Source organism: Tetranychus urticae, chromosome 1, assembly GCF_039701765.1.
Source record: "Tetranychus urticae isolate SD_2017Ah chromosome 1, NJAU_TeUrti_SD_1.0, whole genome shotgun sequence".
NCBI classification, from domain to species: domain Eukaryota; kingdom Metazoa; phylum Arthropoda; class Arachnida; order Trombidiformes; family Tetranychidae; genus Tetranychus; species Tetranychus urticae.
This window is the reverse complement of record NC_142958.1, coordinates 5185398-5204976: the sequence shown is the minus strand read 5'-3', so window position 1 is coordinate 5204976 and position 19579 is coordinate 5185398. Positions and strand designations below refer to the sequence as shown.

The following is a 19579-nucleotide window of genomic DNA, read 5'->3' as shown; positions in this document are numbered from 1 at the left end:
GGATAGAGGTTATAAAAATATGAAAGCTCCTCGACATCTTACATCGTGGTTCTTTTACTTTGGCTGGTACTACGAATTCCCTAATTGTTCTGTTTTCACCTGAACTAATTGTTTTTTTATCACCTCAGATGATCCATTATTTACAATTTTTTTTTAATCTTTACTTGCTTTTTGTGCAATGATGATCAATTTTTCTTTCCTAATCAATGTAACTTTTGTTTTAATTTTAAAACCTCAGACCAAATGACAAAAGACCTCAGAAAAAATCATTAAATAACAGTCAATAAAGTATATTAAATGAAAATATTATTCATTTCTGCTTATTAGCGTCACATCAATGGATAATTTTAATCAGATGCTAACAATGAGTATCAGTCAGATATCCTCCTGAATCATTTCGTTGGGTTGTAAGATTCATATAAAAGTGAAACCTTTGAAAATTTAGTTTATTTATTTGTGTGCTTTAAAAGTGTTAACAATGGACCCTTACCAACCCCAGATCACTGTTATAACGTATAACGTTAGTGCGGAAGATTATGCGATTATGCGGAGAAGGTTTATAATTCGTTCAGTTATATCTTTATTTATTTTCATAATAATTGCAGCAATAATGTTTCTTATATTTACATATTTGTTTAAACCTTAAAATGCTATCCTAAAGTTATCAAAGGAAGTCTTTTTAGATCGGAGCCAATGCCTCTTCAACAATTATCATCAAATTTGAGATTCCAAGATGATTTATCCACCGATTCACCCTTTGATTAATCCTTTCTGGCTACTACTTTAATTGTATTTCCATCAACCTTGTTCTGAAATCATTTCCTTGGTAAGAAATTATTCCCACAGTCATGGATTGGATGAAGGTTATAAAAATGTGAAAGTCCCGCGACATCGTAATAATTTGTGATTCTTTTACTGTGCCTGGTACTATGAATTCCCAGATTGTTCCCTAATCACCTCAGATAATCCAGCATTCACAAGATTTTGAAAAACTTCAGATCATCATTCGAACTATTGTAAATTCATTTTTCAATTCTTTTATACCACACAACATTGACTATTCCTAATACTTTGATAGATGCGATTTTTTGCAATGAAAAAATTATTAAATAACAGCCCATAAAATAAATTAAATGAAAATATGATTCATTTTTTGCTAATTAACAATCATGTCAATAGATAATTTTAATCAGATGTAAATGTGAGCTATCCACCTAAATTATTCCATTTGTTTGTAAGATTGATATAGTTATCATTGAAGGTTGAGTTGATTTTCTGGATGTTTCAAAAGCGTTAACAATGGACCCTTATCAGCGCCAGAATAGTATGGATGGTTATGCGATTATACGAAAAAGGACCGGTGTTCGTAGAGCTATATTTTTATTAATTATCACAATAATTCTAATTATAGTAATATCGTCTCTTCTATTTTTCCTTTGATTTGTAAATTTTAAATACGTTTAAAATACTATCCTAAAGTTCAGTTCAAATGAAGGCTTTTTGGACGGAACCACTAAATCTGCAACAATTATCATCAAAATTATCCGACAAGAATGGTAAGAGAATTGTGTGCTCCATGAAGATCAAATTTGAATAAACTTTATTGGATCAAAATACGATGAAGAAGATCTCCTTTGATACGCCCTTCATGTCATAATGAAGTGAATATAATCCAAATTTTATAATCTAAGACTTGTTCACATAAATAAATGCCATATATTTACAAATAAACAATTAAACAGCAGTTCCACGTTCCAAGTTTTGCTTAATTTCGGTAGTATATTGTCCATAGAATCTGTCGAGTTTTTTGTTAAAGTTCCTGTTTCTCTCATTAATGAAATCAATGTCAGCATCATCGTCATATCTCCTTCTTCGACTATATTTGCCTCGTTTTTCTAATTGTTTATCCAAATCTTCGACCATACGATCAATACCTTCTTTAGTGTCCTTAAAAGCGGGATCAAACATGTCCTCTAATTTAGGATAAAAGGCTTTATCACCAAGAGTCTTTTTAACTTCTTCATACTCTTCCATATCAGGTTTGATATCTTTAACTTGACGATTGTATTGTCGTGCCGTTGCAGCTTCATATCCTGAGAAACCTGGGTCAACATTCTTCTTGGCTTGTCTTCTCCTTTCAGCCTTTTCAGCTTCATCTGCTTGTATATTTAACATTTTCAGTCGATCATGATCTAGGCCTTTCTTTTTGGCTTCCTCTCGTTCAATTTCTTCTTGCAGCTTATAATCAACAAATTCTTGCTTCTTTGCCCAATTCTTGGGTAACTGCGCCTTTTTGTACTCTTCGACAACTTCTTGGTGGTTTTGACGAATAGCTTCAACCTAGAGAGTTAAATACAAGCAATAAATTTATTAAATTTGAGTAAATTAAGAAATAAACAATACGTCAAAGATGTGAAAAGGGAATAAGACTTACTCTTTTTTTATTGAGTTCTTTCAATTTTTGTAACCTCTGTTGTCTTTTATCGACCAGGGACGATGAAGTTGATGGTGATGATGAAGATGGGCCAGCTAAAGCACTCATAATTAACTTATTGACAATGTTACAATTAAACCAAATAAAGAAATGAAAAATAAATGGTTTTGTTGTGAAAACTTGATCACCTGACTTTGGTTGCTATTGGTTTCCGATGAACCAATGAGAGCGCACAATTTTTGCATAAAAACGTTTTATAAATTTTAAAATGTGTGAAAGTAAATTTTGTTCATCTCTAAATGTAAACTAATTATTTCATGTTTTTTGACAATTAATTTCTATTTTGATTATAACCGATGCATAAAAAACCATCATGAAATCAAGAAGAAATATTAAACAATCAAATACTGATACTTTGTTCAAACTACCAGTGCCCATACCAGAACCGCCCAGGGTAAGTATTTTTACTTGCCCCTTTTCGCCTTTGTTGACAACTGTCAACAAAAATGTAATGATTATTGTTTTGATATAGACTTGAATTTTATTTAATTAATTTGAATTAAGGTTTGCAAATTATTGATTGCACTCTGTGTTTTTCATTGTATTTGTTTGGAATCAGTTGGCTCGAAACTCATTTGACTCTTTGCATGTGTCATGGTTGATCTAACTTGACATAATTTTATTTATTATTTAATATTTCGATTTTTGCCTATTAGTTTTGACTAAAGTTTACTTGAGAATTTAAATATTGAACCATTGTTGCATAAATTTTATTTCATCAACAAAGCTCTAATGCATTTTCTCATTTTTTTGTGAAATTTCACCTCAACATAGATGGTAAACATCAAACCTTCCGTTCCTGATCTCAGTATCGATTATGATCTTCCCACCAAAACTTCTTCAAGGAGCGAGCACAAGGATTCGTTTGCCGAGTTGAGTTTGCTTTTGAAAAGACAAGAAGAAAAAATGGATAAAATGACAAAACAACTTCAAATGATTCTGAGTCTACAAACCAAAAAGGAACCAGAAAAAAGATCTGTCGGGACGATGACCAGTTTCCATACCAAATCTCGTAGAGATAAAAGTTCAACTCACCGCAAAATGTCAGAAAGATACAAGAAAAAGAAAGCATCTGACAGTGGTTTGCTTACTTCTGAAAGTGAAAGTCGATCAGACAGAAGTGAATTGCCTAGATCCAGATCTAAGGTGAAGGAGGACTTTTATGAAAAGTTTTTACAGAATTTAAACAGCTCGACAGAGAATCAAAGGATATCTAATAGTCGTAGTGAGCAAAGTGAAAGTCACAGTAGTCCCTCACCATCCAGAGATGATCGAAATCGACCATCGTCTAAAGCTAATTTTGAAGCAGACATCATCAGCAAATTAGCTGAAAAATATCTCAAAAAGGATAGATCTGATGTTAAATCCAATCGACAAGATTTACTTAAAAAACCTAGTCTATCCGAAGGAGAAGACTATAATCTCAGAAGAGGCAAAGGAACTTCAAGACGAAAACACACAACCGTTTCAGACTTTACCGAAGAAGCTTCCATTGGAGTTGTAAATTATTTTGAAAAATATGGCCTATTAGACGAATAAAGTTACTAATCTACTCGGCAATAACAACATCAATGCATCAAACGCCGACATAGGCTTACATCGCTTCACATTCTATCAATACTTTCACTCATTAATTCATTTATCGTTTTCTGTTCACTTTTTCTGCCTGCAAAAATTTTTACAATCATTTATTTTTTATTTGTATCTAAATCTGTACAATAATTTTAAAATTATCATGCATACTGTAATTCAGCTGGACTTATGCTGCCATTTTCAACCTTGAATAATTCAATATCAATAAAATTAATTTGCATTAAAATTGAACTACAAGTATTGGTATTAAACCGTCTCAATTTATTCATAAGCATCGGTAAATAACATTCTGACCTAAAAATTGATAAAATCAAAGAGTGACTCTTCAAACTTTTAGCCCCTTTTAATCAAACTGTTTTCGGAAATTAGCCTTTTAGAACTGCTTAAAGATTGTTCTAAATAGTAAATCAACAATTTAGATGAGTTTCGCAAGTTGAAAAGTTCAAACAAATTGTAAAATAGAGGGTTTTTCAGATTAAAAGGCAAAATACTTCAAAATATATTTGTTTGATTTTTGAAAGTTATCTTCTTTCCCTCCATATGCTCTTTTCCATCTTTTTTGGAGAAACGTCTTTCCCCTCTTTCTATTTCTATTTTTTGCTCTGTCTATCTTTCTGTATTTTCTTACTTTTGTGACATAGAATTTCATGCAATTCTTTCTTCGATAATTTTAATATAATTAATTCCGATCTAATTCAACAGTAAATTATACTCTTTCAGTAAATATAATTATTCATCACCTTAAAATATTATCAATCGTGACTATCATTTTTAAAATTCCTGCTTCACTTCTACCTCTTTCTCCTCATTGTCTGTGTGTGTGTTTCTGCGCTTCACATTGTTTATATTTTAATTCAGTTTTTCAGTTAATCTAATTACATTTTTTGCTTTTATCTCATTGTTAACTTAACGTTTGATTGTTAGCCCTGCAGTAATTCAATGGCTTTCCGAAGACAATTTTTCAATGACTCACCATATTATCGATCTGATATACAAAACTCACCAAATTTTAGAAATGATTCTTTTGCTCTGAGAACCGGTCCACCTCAAAACCCTTTGGATTTGAACAGAGGTCCTGGATACCTAGGCATCTCTTTTAATGACCACAAAATGACGCCAGAACCGAAATATGTTAACAATTTCGGGTCTTATAGCGCCATCAGAAAAGATCCGCCAATGTTTAGCGGGTTTGAAGGTTTGTTTATTTAATCAGTCTGTTCATCCCTTGATGCCTCATTTTCTTTCACCAATATAACAACTCAGTATAGGTGTTGTTTTGGAACTAGTAGTTCATAGTTAATTTATCATCTTTGAATCATCTAGTGAATTCATCATTGAACACATTTTCATTACTGAGCTGTCATATCTGCCCTCGTTTTTTAAGCTCAACTTAATAAATGTTTGTTCATTCTTAATTTCAGCTAAACGTCCCTTATTTTCGAGTGGACCAGGAGGCTACCCCGATTCTGGACCATTTCTTGAAGAACAGTCTAACAAACGTTTCAAACAGAACTTTCAACCAAGTACTCCCAGGCAATATGTTAATAAAGGACCTGTCCCAGCAACTCAACAGCGTAATCAAGGAGGAACTAAACCTACATTAGATAAACCAAAACCGCCACCTCCATCTGCTGAAAAATTACAATCTTTGGAGAAAAGTGGTTTACTTCCGACTCCTGACAGCAATGGAAATTCATTTCATTGTTATTATTGTGACGCGTTCTGCAATTCCCTGATTACTGCTGAGTGTCACATTGATAGCCCCAAACACAAGAAGGTACTAAATATTATAGTTAAGCATTGGATTCAAATTAATTTTTTGTTCAAAATATCCTTTTTTCCATAGCATATGACCGAACCTAATGAAAAACTGCAAGGCATTGACATGAAATTTGTTATGAAAACAGATAAAATAAGTAAGTTATATTATATTTGCATATATTGCGATTAAATTTTTGAATTTTTCGTTAAAAATTTAAAATAATCATTTTTTATTCTACAACAGCTGATGTAAGTGTATTAAAAGCTCGTAAAGAGGAATTGAAAAGATTAACCGATGAACAGAAGACAAAATACGTCGAGCAACAGGTTCGACTCAAGAATGGTATTGGTGGAGAAGCTTACTATTGTTTGGTATGATAAGTTTACTTTTTGTCATTCGTTTGCCATTTTTGATTATAGTATAATTAAATTTTTTAATTTGTTTTATTTTTTAGCTGTGCAACAGTCCGCTTAATTCGACAAAAGTTATTGATCCTCACATAACAAGTCTAAGACATATAGCGGTAAGATTTAACCAATTTAAATTTAGACACCTTTCACTTATTCGTATTCTTTTTCGTTTCTTAGTTTTACGAAACTCACAAAGCGGAGGTTGAGAGTAAGTTCGAATCTATATTTTATTTGAGCCGTCGCTTATATTAATTGTAATGAATTGGCTGATTTATTTTGCAGAAGCTGAAAAAGAAAAGGAAGAAGAGGCCAAAAAAGACAAGCTTGATGGACCAGCTTCAGATAAAGTAACTCTAGATGAGCAGCTCAAATTGGTCAAAGTATCTGTAATAGGTAAATTTATATGATTTTAATTTAGATATGGTTTAATTTAAATATGTAAACATATATTAATCAATCTTTTATTCAATTCCAGGTTTGGAAGAAATTGTCGAGTACATTGATCCTGAAAATGAAGATATGAGACTCTATGAGTGCACATTGTGCAAAGTTTTCAACAATGCAGCAACAGTTGTCAATCATGTAATTGGTTTCAAACACAGGGTCAATTACATTGTGAGTAGATTTTTTATTATTTGTTAATTTTCAGTTTATATTTATGCAAGATAAAACTATCATAATGTTAATTTTGTAGAAAAAAGCACGTCCGTTGGAAGCTTGGAGTTTTAGTGAGCGAACAAGAGAAACAATGGCTCTAGCCCAATCAAAAGCTAAAGAAATAGAAGAGGCTGATGGAAGAAAAAGATGGACCGTCAAGAATGAGAAACCCAAAATACCAGCTAATGTATCCGTTAGTCCTACGAAAAAAGTAAATCTCAAAGAAATTCACGAACAAGTGACTCAACCAGAAAGCAATGGCCCAAGTGTTCTTGATACTTTTACCAGCTATAAAATAGAAAATGATTCAGATGCACAGAAAGCAGTGGAAGTAGTTAATTCATTGATTGATTCTCTTCTAAAGTACAAGCTTAGCAAATTTCCCGCTGAAATGCGTACCGTACTTGCTTCTAAGTTGATCAATGAAGGTATAAAGACGAGTTTGGATAAACCTTTGGTCAATGGTGTTGGAGATTCTGAGGAATCTAATCAAGATAATTCACAAAAAGAAACTCCAATCACTAAGGAATAATCTTATGGGTTAACAACATACCAGTTTTCGGTACCCAGATTAATCTTGCTTCATCAATATAATCTACGTATCTTCATCGCAAACTCTATGCTCTCTTCTCCACTTTTGTGACCTTTCTCTACAAGAATTTCTCTACCAAGGTTGACGACACGTAACTTTCCATTAATTACAAATCTCATTCATTTCTTGAGGCAATTATTCGTTAACGATTCAAAATCTATCCAGTCTGCTCCATCGTAAACTATCCTTAATTTCTATCCTTAATGACTTATAAAATACTGAGAAGTAATTTTTCATTGACTAAAGATTATCGCTGTGCGTCTCATTTTTTTGTTATCATCAATAGTGAGTCAATGAACTCACCTTAATCAACCAATCTTCATTTCTAATAAGATTTGGTCACAGAATTGACAGGTTGAACACACTTTTTGTAAAAACTAACTTGTCGAAGTGGAACAAAGATTATCACATTTCATTGGTCATTTGGTCATATTGAAATTTCAACAATTTAGACTGTTACGGCTTTTGTATTTTGACCATCCTTACATCTAAAAATTACCTCATATTAGCTAATTTCCTTTCCAATCTACTAAAATCGACAAAAAGAGCAGCAAAATGGATCAACAGAAAAAAGATCATTCCCGCAAATCAGCGAGTTTAAGTTTTCTTCACTTTTAAAGCAAACACAAAACAAAATCTTGTCATAACTAATAAGTCATTTCATTTTGATTTCATTAAATAAATAAATTAAAACCATTTCAAATTGATCCTTGATTTTCTATTGTTGATGCATATAATATCTTAACGATAAATTGTGTTTTTTAAACACTGTCAGGTTGATAATCGAGATTCTCGATTCGAGAAAACCGCAAAGTAAATTGATGTTAGCGCATGTTCACATTATCTATCAGTTGCAAAAGCGCAAAATTTCAACAGTGTGGAATTATTTAAACATAATTAATTTTGTCACCTTCTAAAGGCACCTTCTACACCATTTTAATCAATGCCATGTCTACCTTTAATAAAGTCCCTTATATTCAAAGTGATCGTAAAGCACGGTTACATTATGTGCAAGTGAAGGAAGAAAAACGTTTACCTTATCCAATTCCTTTAATTAATTCGTCTGGCCAAGTACAATATCCTTTAGATAACAAGATTTTCTCAGTTGTTTATTTCAATTGTTATATCAATTATGGGGAAAGGTGTTGTGAGGTAAAAGAGGAATGTTCCATGCAAGCTCTGTATTATCATGGATTCTTTGGTAAGGGTTCATTATCGAACAATGCTCCGACAGCTGAAGTCGCTGATATAATAAGACAACGTAAAAAGCAAAAGAATGCTTACATTTGTTCTCAAGAAGCATCTTTAGATGCAGCCTTCCCTATGCGTCCCGATCACGGCAGCATCATTGATGATCTTTACAGGAAGACACCGCCAACTTCACGATCATCATCACCATCTCCATCATCGCCATCATCATCATCATTTCCAATAGAACCAATTCCTATCCAATCAACCTATCAACCTATCAAGAATGTGAGCCCAGCTGATTCTCGCGAAACACTTAGACTTTCTCTTGAAGAAACATTTTTTTTAGCTTACGCTTTAGGTTGTATGACTGTCACCGATTCATTGAATGGATCTAAATTAAATTTAACACAGATTTGGGCTAAATTCTGTTCCCTTCACTGCCCTACTGATAAAAGTGAATTTGCTGGATACTATGCTGCTTACCATTATTTCAGAAGTAAAGGATGGGTTGTAAAAAGTGGAACCAAATTCGGTTGTGATTTTATAATATACAAAGAAGGGCCCGCTCATTATCATGCCATCTTCTCAGCAATAGTTTTCATTCTCAAATCCAACCAAACCATCGCTAATAAATACAAAACTCGTGATTGGCAATTTCATTCTGGATGGGATCGACTTAGCGAAGGAGTTTCTAAAAAACCGATTCAATGTATTGTTATTATTCCTGAACATTTAAAAGATGCAGATTTATCTGATCCACGGGTTATTAAGTCATTTGAAATTCGAGTAAGTTTAAGACTCAAAAATTGAAATTTTATTACAAAAAGTTAAACTTTTTACTGATGAATCCTTTTTTTCTCAATCAAACTTATTTTACAGACAAACTTGTTGAAAAGATTTGTGGCATCACAAGGAAGGGAAGCTCCACCAGATCGTGATATATGATGGCAAATTATATCTGTCTCGGCTTTTGCTTGCATCAAATTATTTTGTTTATTAAACAAAAATAATTTGTACCCTCAATCAATGGACTTAACATTTCTTGAAATTTGATATGAGTGGGAAATTAAGATGTTGCATTGCAAGCAAAATAAACAATGTGAATGGGATCTTCATCCGTTAACAAGTGGCATTCAAAAAAATCTTCAGTGTACTGGTCTAAACCGGGTAGAAAGAGTTTATTGGAATTTTTTAAATAAACATTCAACTGAAATACTAATATCTTTCAAAAAGGGTAAAGTCTAAATCTGCAAAACAAACAATGTTTCAAGTCCAAGTTGAAAGCCTTTTTTTGCCCTAGCTAACCCCTTTACTCTCTAATCTTCCTCGAGGCAGTTCTAGTCTCAAGCAACTTTCTTCTCTCTCTGCACATTTTAATGTACAGATGGCAGTGTAAAAAGCATAAAACTCGAGTGAACAAGTGTTTTTGTTTCAATTTAACTTGTGTTTTGACTGCTCAAATTTCAATTTTCTAGTTTGATTTGTTCTTCTTTTTTAAGTTAAAAAATGAAATATATTTTGGTAACTGGTGGTGTCATTAGTGGGGTTGGCAAAGGAATAATTTCATCATCAATCGGGGTGATTTGTCAGAGCCTAGGCTTAGCCTGCACCGTCATAAAAATCGACCCTTATGTTAACATTGATGCCGGTACTTTCTCCCCATCAGAACATGGTAAGTTGTTTTGTATTTTGCTTTTTATTATCTTAAAATATTTAATTTAATCTTATTTCTTTCTTCTCAGGTGAGGTTTATGTGTTGGACGATGGTGGTGAAGTTGATCTGGACCTTGGAAATTATGAAAGATTTTTAGGCTTACGACTGACATCGGAACACAACATTACAACAGGAAAAATTATTCAAAAAGTTAGTGCCGGCGAAAGAGATGGTGCATATTTAGGACAAACTGTACAGTTTGTGCCTCATATTACGGATGCAATCCAGAATTGGGTTACAAGTGTTTCGTGCAAGAAAATCTTCGATGATTATCAACAAGAAATAGATCCACAAGTGTGTGTAATTGAACTTGGAGGTACAATTGGTGACATCGAATCAATGGCTTTCATAGAAGCCTTCCGGCAATTTCAGTTGAAAGTTGGACCACAAAATTTTTTATGTGTTCACGTTTCTTTAATAATTGAATTTCATAATGAACAGAAGACCAAGGCAACACAAAGATCAGTTGGATCTCTGCGATCTTATGGTCTTGTTCCAGATTTGGTAAGTTTTTAACTCTATTATATTTATGATTTACATGTATTAAAAATTTTTGATTGTAATTTTTTATTCTTTTTCTAGCTGATCTGTAGATCTCATAATGTTTTAGCTCCAGCTACCCACTCTAAAGTAGCAGCTGCCTGCACTTTAACGAATGAAAAAGTTATTTCAGTGCCTGATATGGCTTTATATCGTGTTCCTCTGCACTTGGTAGAGCAAGGAATTCTCGATATTCTAATAAACAAATTCAACTTGGATAAAAATATTAAAATAGATCTCTCCCGATGGAACAAATTGCTGAAGGCCAGTGAGACAAACCATTTAAATTTAAAAATTGCCTTAGTTGGGAAGTACACCAAATCAAATGATGCATATGCATCAGTGCTCAAAGCAACTGAGCACGCAGCCATATCTTTAGGTGCCAAAATAAAATGGATTTTCATTGAAAGTTCAAATTTACAAGAAGATCAAAAAGAAAATGATATTGATTTATTCAATACTGCATGGGATAACTTGAAGGAAGCCAGGTATGTTAACCCATCCAAATTGTCTTGATTCAATCTAATAATATTTTTTCTTTTATTTCGCAGTGGAATCATTATTCCTGGTGGTTTTGACCAAAGAGGAGTTTATGGAAAAATTTCTGCCATAAAATATTGCCGAGAAAATAAAATCCCCTGTCTGGGCATTTGTTTGGGTTTTCAGTTACAAGCAGTCGAATTTGCTCGAAATGTACTTGCACTTAACGATGCAAATTCAATTGAATTTGATCCAAAAACTATAAATCCAATTATTATAGATATGCCTGAGCATAATATGGGTCGGATGGGTGCAACAATGCGACTTGGGTTAAAGAAAACAACATTTGTCGTCAAAACATCGATTCTGAAAAGTTTATATAACAAAGAAATAATTGAAGAGAGACATCGTCATCGATACGAAGTCAACCCTGATTTCGTATCTCGGCTCGAGGATGCTGGTATGATTTTTGTAGGGCGAAGTCCCGATGATAAAAGGATGGAAATTTCAGAACTGAAAGACCATCCTTATTTTGTTGGTGTACAATTTCACCCTGAATTTTTGTCTAGACCGTCTAAGCCATCTCCAGCTTTTGTTGGTTTGATCGATAGTGCAATCAAATTCATAAAAAATTGAAATAAATTATTGAAAGATCCATTTTCATCTCATCAACATGATATTTAAAATTCGAGTAAGTTTAAGACACAAAAATTGAAATTTTATTACAACAAGGTAAACTTTTTACTGATGAATCTTTTTTTCTCAATCAAACTTATTTTACAGACAAACTTGTTGAAAAGATTTGTGGCATCACAAGGAAGAGAAGCTCCATCAGATCGTGATATATGATGGGAAATGTCTGTCTTGGCTTTTGTTTGCATCCAATTATATTGCTTATTAAACAAAATAATTTATACCCTCAATCAATGGACTTAACATTTCTTGAAATGCATTAGATATGAATGGGAATCAACTCTTGATTTCGTTGAGAATTAAGAATTGATAAGATAAAAAACGTGAAGATAGTTTCACTCCAGCAACAAATATAGAAAAAAAATGAAAACCTTTAATAAGTTTTCAAGTCTGGTGAGTTTTTGGTATAGATGAATTTAGAGAACGTGCCATCATGACGACCATCATCAGGAACTTCTAGATCAAATTCCAAATGGCATCGTTTGTTTTCGAGAAGTTAAAAATTTATGTTTGGTACACTTGTTCAACTCATACAAATTAAGAAATCTAGCCCAAATTTTCATTATTGCATCCATGGTTATTTCGTCATATAATTGGATTGTCAAAGAATCAAGATACTGTAGCGTTGGACAGTACATTTGGCAGGTTCTTATAAATTCCAAAAACTCACTAATAGGAATCGGGATAGTAAGATGAGTAAGACCTGGATTGTTCAATAATATTTGTATGACTGCACTGTTAGAAAATCGATAGTCCGATTTTGGAGAGTCGAGAACAATCTGTTTGAAATTTTTGAGGCCAGTAATACATCCTAAATCACCAGGCATTATATAGTTGATCAAGTTCAAACATTCAAGATTTGGGCAGTAAGCAAGTATAAGATGAAGATTTTCATTGGAGATTTTATCCACACGAGATGTATTTGCTGTGTTGAACTTGGAGTTTTCAATCCTGAGATGTTTAAGTTGTTGTCCTTTGCTTTGGAGGATCCTAAGGACAGCAGCATCACTACTATGATTTTTGATTTCAAGATGCGTTATTGTGGAGCTAATATAATTGAGGTTTATATTAAGACGAGAAAATTCCCAAAGTCCTAATCTTTCCAGATTTATGCACTTTCTTAAAAGCGTATTCAGCGCTAAATTGCTCAGCGTTGGATGAGATGTTCTTACGTCTAAATTGACTAGACTAGGAAGCGGTCCATCAAGATTTGATAGGCTCCACCAGACAAAATTGGTGAACATTACAGTGTTGAGTTGACTGAGACGTTTGCAATTCGATAATATTTGTATTAAATAAATTTCTAGCCTATGAGAGCGAGGCTCAACCATCTTACGGGGCAATACCAACTCTGCCGGGTAATAAATATGACGAGGAAGCATTATCTTGATCGGACAGAAATTTACATATTTGGTAACCACGAAATCAAATCTTTTGCACACTATAGTAACACGATGAAGAAAAAGAATTATAAAATAATTTAATTAGTAAGGAAATAATGAGAAAAATTGAAATAAATAAAGTTGTATTTACCTGACTTCAAACGAAGAACTTCCCTTATATTGGTTATGTGTGCAAGTATCTCAAACATTACATCCTCATTGAGATCTAATATTGTTTTTTCTTTCTTCGCCATAGCCAATTGCGATTAATCATCAACCGTAAAATAATAATAAAGGAAAGGAACACAATTCAACATGAAATGATTGAAATTAACTTACAACAGTAACAACAGTCATTCTTCCCAAATTCATTTTAATATGATACATATGTATCTGATTAGAGATACGTCGGTTACAGGCTAGTTTGGTTAGTATAACCAGTAACTGTGGTTCTTTCACCCCCAGTTACAAATAACCGGTTACTTGCTGGTTACAAATTTCTTACCGCCAAATTCAAAAATAAAAAGTTTAATTTTTCATCTTTTATCAGCGCCATCTATTAATGTATTTAGAAATCTGTTGTTTACTTTCTTTACTTTCTTTTCAAATTTCCCTCTCAATGTAACCAGCAAGTAACCGGTTATTTTGTAACCGGTTATAGTAACTGGTTATAGTAACCATACTTGGTTACTTTTTTCCCCCTCTAACCATTTAACCGGTTACCAGTAACCAACTGGTCTCTATATCTGATATTGATGAAATATCGATATTTTCTTCTCGATATATCACAACATCGAATGTGACGTAATCTAAAAAGTTGAATAAACAATGTAAATAAATATGTTGAAGTTGAACAATTTCTGTAAACTTTGAGTTGGTCTAAAACTTTAGACTCAAATTATTATTTTCTAATAAGCGAGTAATAGTGATAAATTTTCAACATGATTAAGTTTCAATCCTATAAATCTACCATTAAGTATTTCTGTAACGAATAGAGCAACTGAAACCACAATACAACCAGAATGGCATCAGTTGTATCTCTTTGGTGAAAAATTTACCTTAAAAGCAGACTGTGTTTTTAAATCAACTGAAATAGCAGAAATATTAGACGCTGATCGAGAGTTACCACCATTTTCAGAGTGAATACCATCACCAGCATTCACATATCCATTGAACTTGATATATTTCAAAAACATGCAATTATCTGCCTGGAAGAAAAAAGAATGAATTTGTTGCTGCTCAAACTTCTGCCGGTAAAACAGTTGTCACTGAATATGCATTTGCCCTATCAATTAAGCTGTTGTTGCTGTTGTTAATATTAAACTAACAAGAAAATGTAAGAAAATATAAAAAATATATTGAAAATGGGTTTCATCCATCACTTATTCTTAACCAGGAAAGATTCATTTTATAATAATATCTTATTATATTATCAAATAATACCAAATTAAGAGAACATGTTCAGATCCATAGCTAGTTCTCCAAAAAATGATGCAAATTTGTTGAAACTAAAGCAAATACTGAATTTGTCTTAATTGATAAGCCTGGTTGTTCACATGTATCCTGATCCATTTCATTTTTTCTAATTCAAAAAGCCCCCCAAAAGTGTTCTCTAGTGGAAACCGTTGGTAACATGTGAATTTGAATGATTTTGTTTATTTTTAAATCGAATTACAAATTGTAGTTAACTAATAATTAATAATTGCCTTTGCCTTACATTTAGTTTATCCGTTTACTTTAATATTGTTTAATTTATGTGCTCTTGCGGAAATATTTCTTAAATTTATCATGGTATGTATTATTATTTATCATGTTTTTTCTCGATTATTGTACGATGTGTTAAGTCTTTTCTCTTTGTTTACTATGAATTGATTTTCGATAAATTATTTTCGTTCATATTGTAAAGGAAGGCACGGCAATCAAAACTGGTGACGGTAAAAGTGGACCCGCTTTACCAAGGAAAAAGGAGTCAATCGTTGATCTGTCTAAATTCATGAATAAACCTATGAGAGTTAAATTTCAAGGAGGCCGGGAAGCTATTGGTATATTGAAAGGCTTTGATCCTCTACTTAATCTAGTTCTGGACAACACTAAAGAATTTTTAAGAGATCCAGAGGATCCTCTAAAAATCACGGAAAACACTAGGGAACTTGGATTAATTGTTTGCAAAGGTCCATCTGTAGTTGTCATTTGTCCAGTTGATGGAATGGAACAAATACCAAATCCATTCATTTCAAACTGATCAATATACTAATGATCATATTCCTCAACAGTTAGGTAAAATTTCATTTAAAATTCAATCGTTGTTTCCAGTTGAATTAGTTGTCAATCTTAAATTTTACAAAATTTTCTGTTAAAAGTATGAGCTAAGTACAAGTTTTGTTCAATTTGAATTTTCTACTAAAAATTTTAATATTTTCTTAAATTTACGCTGATGACTCGAAAACTGTTCATACTTTTTATATCCTTAATAAAAAGCTATAAATCTTACAAACAGTCTAAATTTTAGATTAATCATTGTTTTCTCAATGTGAATCAAAAGTCATTTTATCCCAACTTTTTGTTAAATTGTGCCTAGTATGTCCAAATCATTTCTGGAACCAGTAAAAAGCAATGATCATAAAAACTTAACTAATTGAAGGGAAAATAATCAAAAGGAAAATTGCATTGTTTCCTTGTATTTGCTATAACATAATATTTAGTTGTGACTTGACAGGAATAAACAAGAGCCTCAACTCTTTTTTACTTGACTGAAATAGTCATAAAGTAATCAAAAGTTAATTAGAATGGTAAAGGCAATTTGGTATTTCTATTCAATTTACCCCTTCCATTTCATTCCAACTATCATAATCAATTCTAAAAAATAAGAACCAAAGAGTAACCCTTTGATACGAACTAACTTGGTGTAGAATTGGCTCAAGAAGTTGATAAATGTTTCAAGTTTATTATTGATAACAATCAATTGTGACAAATAATTTCAAGCGTTTTTTCATTTGATCTAGATTTTATATTAGTTTACTATGAGATAATACAATGATTACATCAAAGAGTATAACTCTTTGGATTACATGATTAAACACCAGAGACTCTTTTTAATCGTTTTTTCCTTCTCACTAACGCATCAGATGTAACAGGTCTTTCTACTTTTCTTTGTTTGGTTTGCTTCATGGCAAGGACACCAAGCCAGATTTAAAACAAGGTTTGTTAGTCACTAGTCTATTCAACCATAGCAATAGATTGATCGCGTATCTCTTTGGTCATCTGTTGCCACCGCTCCTAATCATCATGTTGTTTTCCCTTCATATCCCTGAATTAATAATCAGTTTTATTTTAATCTGTTTCTATGAACCAGTTTTGGTAAAATGTGCAGATCCAATTGTTAGCATATCCACAGGACAAATCAAAGGAGTCCAGAAAACAGTTCAAGGTGTTAAATTGAATGTTTTTTACAATATACCTTATGCTGAACCACCAATCGGAGACAACCGTTTTCGTAAGCCTATTCCGATAACAAAGAAATCCAATGAAGTTTACAAAGCAGTTCGCAACTCTCGAGTTTGCTACTCTATGCCAGCCAAGTATCTGGCTATTACCTCACCTTTTAAAGTAAACGAAACAGAGGATTGTTTGATTTTAAATATTTGGTCGCCTGCTGATCTAAGCTCAGACCAATTGAAACCTGTTCTTGTTTACATCCATGGCGGAGCTTTTATACTTGATGGTGCTCGAGATCCTCGAATATCAGATGGAGAATTACTTTCAGCTTTAGGTGATTTCGTTGTTGTTCTTGTAAGATATCGTCTCGGAGTGTTTGGTTGTCTATTTACCAATTCAGATGAAGCTCCTGGCAATTTACCATTGGAAGATCAGGCTTTGGCTTTAGAATGGATCTCAGATAATATTAAATATTTTGGTGGTGATCCAAGCAGGATAACACTCTCAGGTGAATCAGCTGGATCAATCTCTGTAGCTTTGCAGTTTATGAGACAAAAAAATCGTCCACTCTTCCAACAAATGATCTTACAAAGTGGAGCTACAAAAACTAGTTTGAATGAAGATATTGGTGCAGCTTTGATAAGATCGGGAAAGATTTCCAAATTTCTAGGTTGTTCACCTGATGAATCCATTAACCATTTATCTAAACCAGAAATTTTATCATGTCTTCGATCGGCTACACCCGAAAGCCTCATGGAAGCTTACATGAGTGAGGAAACAGAACACAGCAGCGTTCATGGAGCACCAAGATGTTTAGTAGATACAGGTGAATTTTCACAAGCCGACGCAGATCGTCGTCTTTTATCTGGTTCATTTCCATCTGGGTTTCCAATCCTTGTCACAACCTTGGTTGATGAAGGGTCCGTTATTTTGGCCCACATGCGGTATGATAAAAGTAAAGGTTTTCGAGAAGCTCTCAAAACAACAGTAAATCGTCTTCATTCATCAGAAGCTGTCAAATTGACTGACGAAACATATTTCTCGGGTTTACTTGACAACCTAAATTCATTTGACGCAGAGAAAGCAACTGTTCATGCCCTGGGCGATCTCTTTATCCGATGTCCTTCAATTTGGTTTGCCGAGAAAACTATGGACACAAATACTGTTTATACTCTAGAATATACTTATGCAAGTCCAATTTTCAGCTCCATGGAACCTCAACTGATTTTCAACAGCAACTTTGGACCAAGACATGGCCTTGATTTGCTTTATGTATTTGGTACCCCATTACTTCTCAAGAAAAAAGTCACAGAAGAAGACGTTATTCAAACTGAACAAATTATCTCTATTTGGAAACAATTTGTTCATAGTGGTAAACTTAACTGGTCTCCGTACATTAGGCAAAGTCATACTGGTAAAATCTTACCTCATCAACTCGAAGTAAATCCAACCAAACAGATAAACTCAACCAAATTTGATGAAAGATATTTCCACTGTGAAATTTGGAAGCAAATAGTCTATGGAAATGACTTTTAATTTTTTGAATTAGAGTCAGTATAGATGGACATTAAAAAATAATTTATGCTTCAAGGTCTCTGGTGTTAAAAACTGGTTTATTAGCTGTTTTATTAATTTGAGTTGGCAATCAAGGGCTTAATAAAATACTAAGTCCTCGATTGTTTCAAATTGGATGCTGCGCTACTTTCTGGTTAAAATTGTTTATCACTTATCTGTAATAAGAGTTCAATTAATTGATATGTATTATCAGCAAATTTTGATAAGCTGGTTTCATCAATGAAATTATATTTGATAAAGGTATTGTTTGTCATTACGATAATTACTCCTTCCAACTTGTCACCTGTAATCTTCCAATTTTAAAGCTTAAAGGAGTGTATCAAAAAATTTTTCCTTCGAGTTAAGAGCACTGGCTTGTGGGTTTGCAGGGGCATAAAATTGAGTTAAGGCTATTAAAAATTTTCTCCGACCCATAGTTTTCGAGAAAATCGAGGTCGAAGTTTGAACTTATATTGCCTTTTGTACAGATTTTTTATCAAAATAATTTTTCTGGTTGGTTTCTTTGTGCTCAACCAGAAAATGCACTTATTTCGGGAAATAATCTTTTCTGTTTCTATACAATAGATCTCTTCGATTTTCGGTTGCACCTTGCGCTATGACCATAAGAGCTGGATAAAAATTGTTGGTGCGCATTTACCAACAGCTCTCTTTATTTTGGCCAGTGGCCTTAAAACTTTGAGCCTCAATATCTCGAGAATGGCTGTTCAAAGAAACATTATTCTTTCATCAATTATTAGATTCTATCATGAGTTATGCTATATTGAAATAATAGATGACTTTTTAATTAACAGCCAAATTGTTTGTCAATCAGTCCACTATGAAACACTTACTATATTGAATTGGTTGAAGCAAATTGTTTCATGAGTATTTCTACGATTCACCAAACACTCATCGGAAAAATTTTTATCAGCATTCAGTTGATTGTGTGGTAAATGGGTTGAAAAAAATAGTTCAATTTTGAAAATCCAGTCTATCATTTGAAAAGATTTAATCTCAAGTAACTATGCTATGCTATCTACGAATGCAGTGTTAAACAGTTTCAACTTAACATAACGAAAACA

At 32.8% G+C, this 19579-nt stretch overlaps 7 protein-coding genes across 7 annotated transcripts; 5 read left to right on the top strand and 2 right to left on the bottom strand.

Annotated features, from left to right (window-relative positions):
• Nucleotides 1-1583: 1583 nt before the first annotated feature.
• Nucleotides 1584-2615, bottom strand: LOC107366516 (pre-mRNA-splicing factor syf2). The gene is made up of 2 exons (XM_015934141.3): nt 2435-2615; nt 1584-2340 (listed from the first exon to the last, which is right to left on the bottom strand). The coding sequence occupies exons 1-2, from the start codon at nt 2540-2542 to the stop codon at nt 1735-1737; spliced, it is 714 nt and encodes a 237-aa protein (XP_015789627.2). The 5' UTR covers nt 2543-2615; the 3' UTR covers nt 1584-1734.
• Nucleotides 2616-2696: 81 nt separating this feature from the next.
• Nucleotides 2697-8215, top strand: LOC107366501 (uncharacterized). The gene is made up of 10 exons (XM_089269263.1): nt 2697-2888; nt 5012-5282; nt 5509-5864; nt 5934-6003; nt 6093-6220; nt 6304-6372; nt 6437-6467; nt 6542-6652; nt 6735-6874; nt 6954-8215. The coding sequence occupies exons 1-10, from the start codon at nt 2808-2810 to the stop codon at nt 7446-7448; spliced, it is 1752 nt and encodes a 583-aa protein (XP_089125389.1). The 5' UTR covers nt 2697-2807; the 3' UTR covers nt 7449-8215.
• Nucleotides 8216-8317: 102 nt separating this feature from the next.
• On the top strand, nt 8318-9918 carry Tsen2 (tRNA splicing endonuclease subunit 2). Its single transcript, XM_015932321.3, has 2 exons — nt 8318-9485; nt 9579-9918. Exons 1-2 carry the CDS (start codon nt 8457-8459, stop codon nt 9642-9644), a joined length of 1095 nt encoding a protein of 364 aa, XP_015787807.1. The 5' UTR covers nt 8318-8456; the 3' UTR covers nt 9645-9918.
• A 225-nt stretch (nt 9919-10143) lies between these two features.
• Ctps (CTP synthase) lies at nt 10144-12356 on the top strand. The gene is made up of 5 exons (XM_015932302.3): nt 10144-10371; nt 10442-10917; nt 10996-11441; nt 11505-12124; nt 12217-12356. The coding sequence occupies exons 1-4, from the start codon at nt 10206-10208 to the stop codon at nt 12067-12069; spliced, it is 1653 nt and encodes a 550-aa protein (XP_015787788.2). The 5' UTR covers nt 10144-10205; the 3' UTR covers nt 12070-12124; nt 12217-12356.
• Nucleotides 12130-13878, bottom strand: LOC107364882 (uncharacterized). Its single transcript, XM_015932332.3, has 2 exons — nt 13660-13878; nt 12130-13567 (listed from the first exon to the last, which is right to left on the bottom strand). Exons 1-2 carry the CDS (start codon nt 13760-13762, stop codon nt 12588-12590), a joined length of 1083 nt encoding a protein of 360 aa, XP_015787818.1. The 5' UTR covers nt 13763-13878; the 3' UTR covers nt 12130-12587.
• Nucleotides 13879-15176: 1298 nt separating this feature from the next.
• Nucleotides 15177-16002, top strand: LOC107364894 (U6 snRNA-associated Sm-like protein LSm7). The gene is made up of 2 exons (XM_015932342.3): nt 15177-15299; nt 15415-16002. The coding sequence occupies exons 1-2, from the start codon at nt 15297-15299 to the stop codon at nt 15748-15750; spliced, it is 339 nt and encodes a 112-aa protein (XP_015787828.1). The 5' UTR covers nt 15177-15296; the 3' UTR covers nt 15751-16002.
• Nucleotides 16003-16589: 587 nt separating this feature from the next.
• LOC107364849 (acetylcholinesterase-1) lies at nt 16590-18780 on the top strand. Its single transcript, XM_015932290.3, has one exon. It carries the CDS (start codon nt 16794-16796, stop codon nt 18477-18479), a length of 1686 nt encoding a protein of 561 aa, XP_015787776.1. The 5' UTR covers nt 16590-16793; the 3' UTR covers nt 18480-18780.
• Nucleotides 18781-19579: the final 799 nt, after the last annotated feature.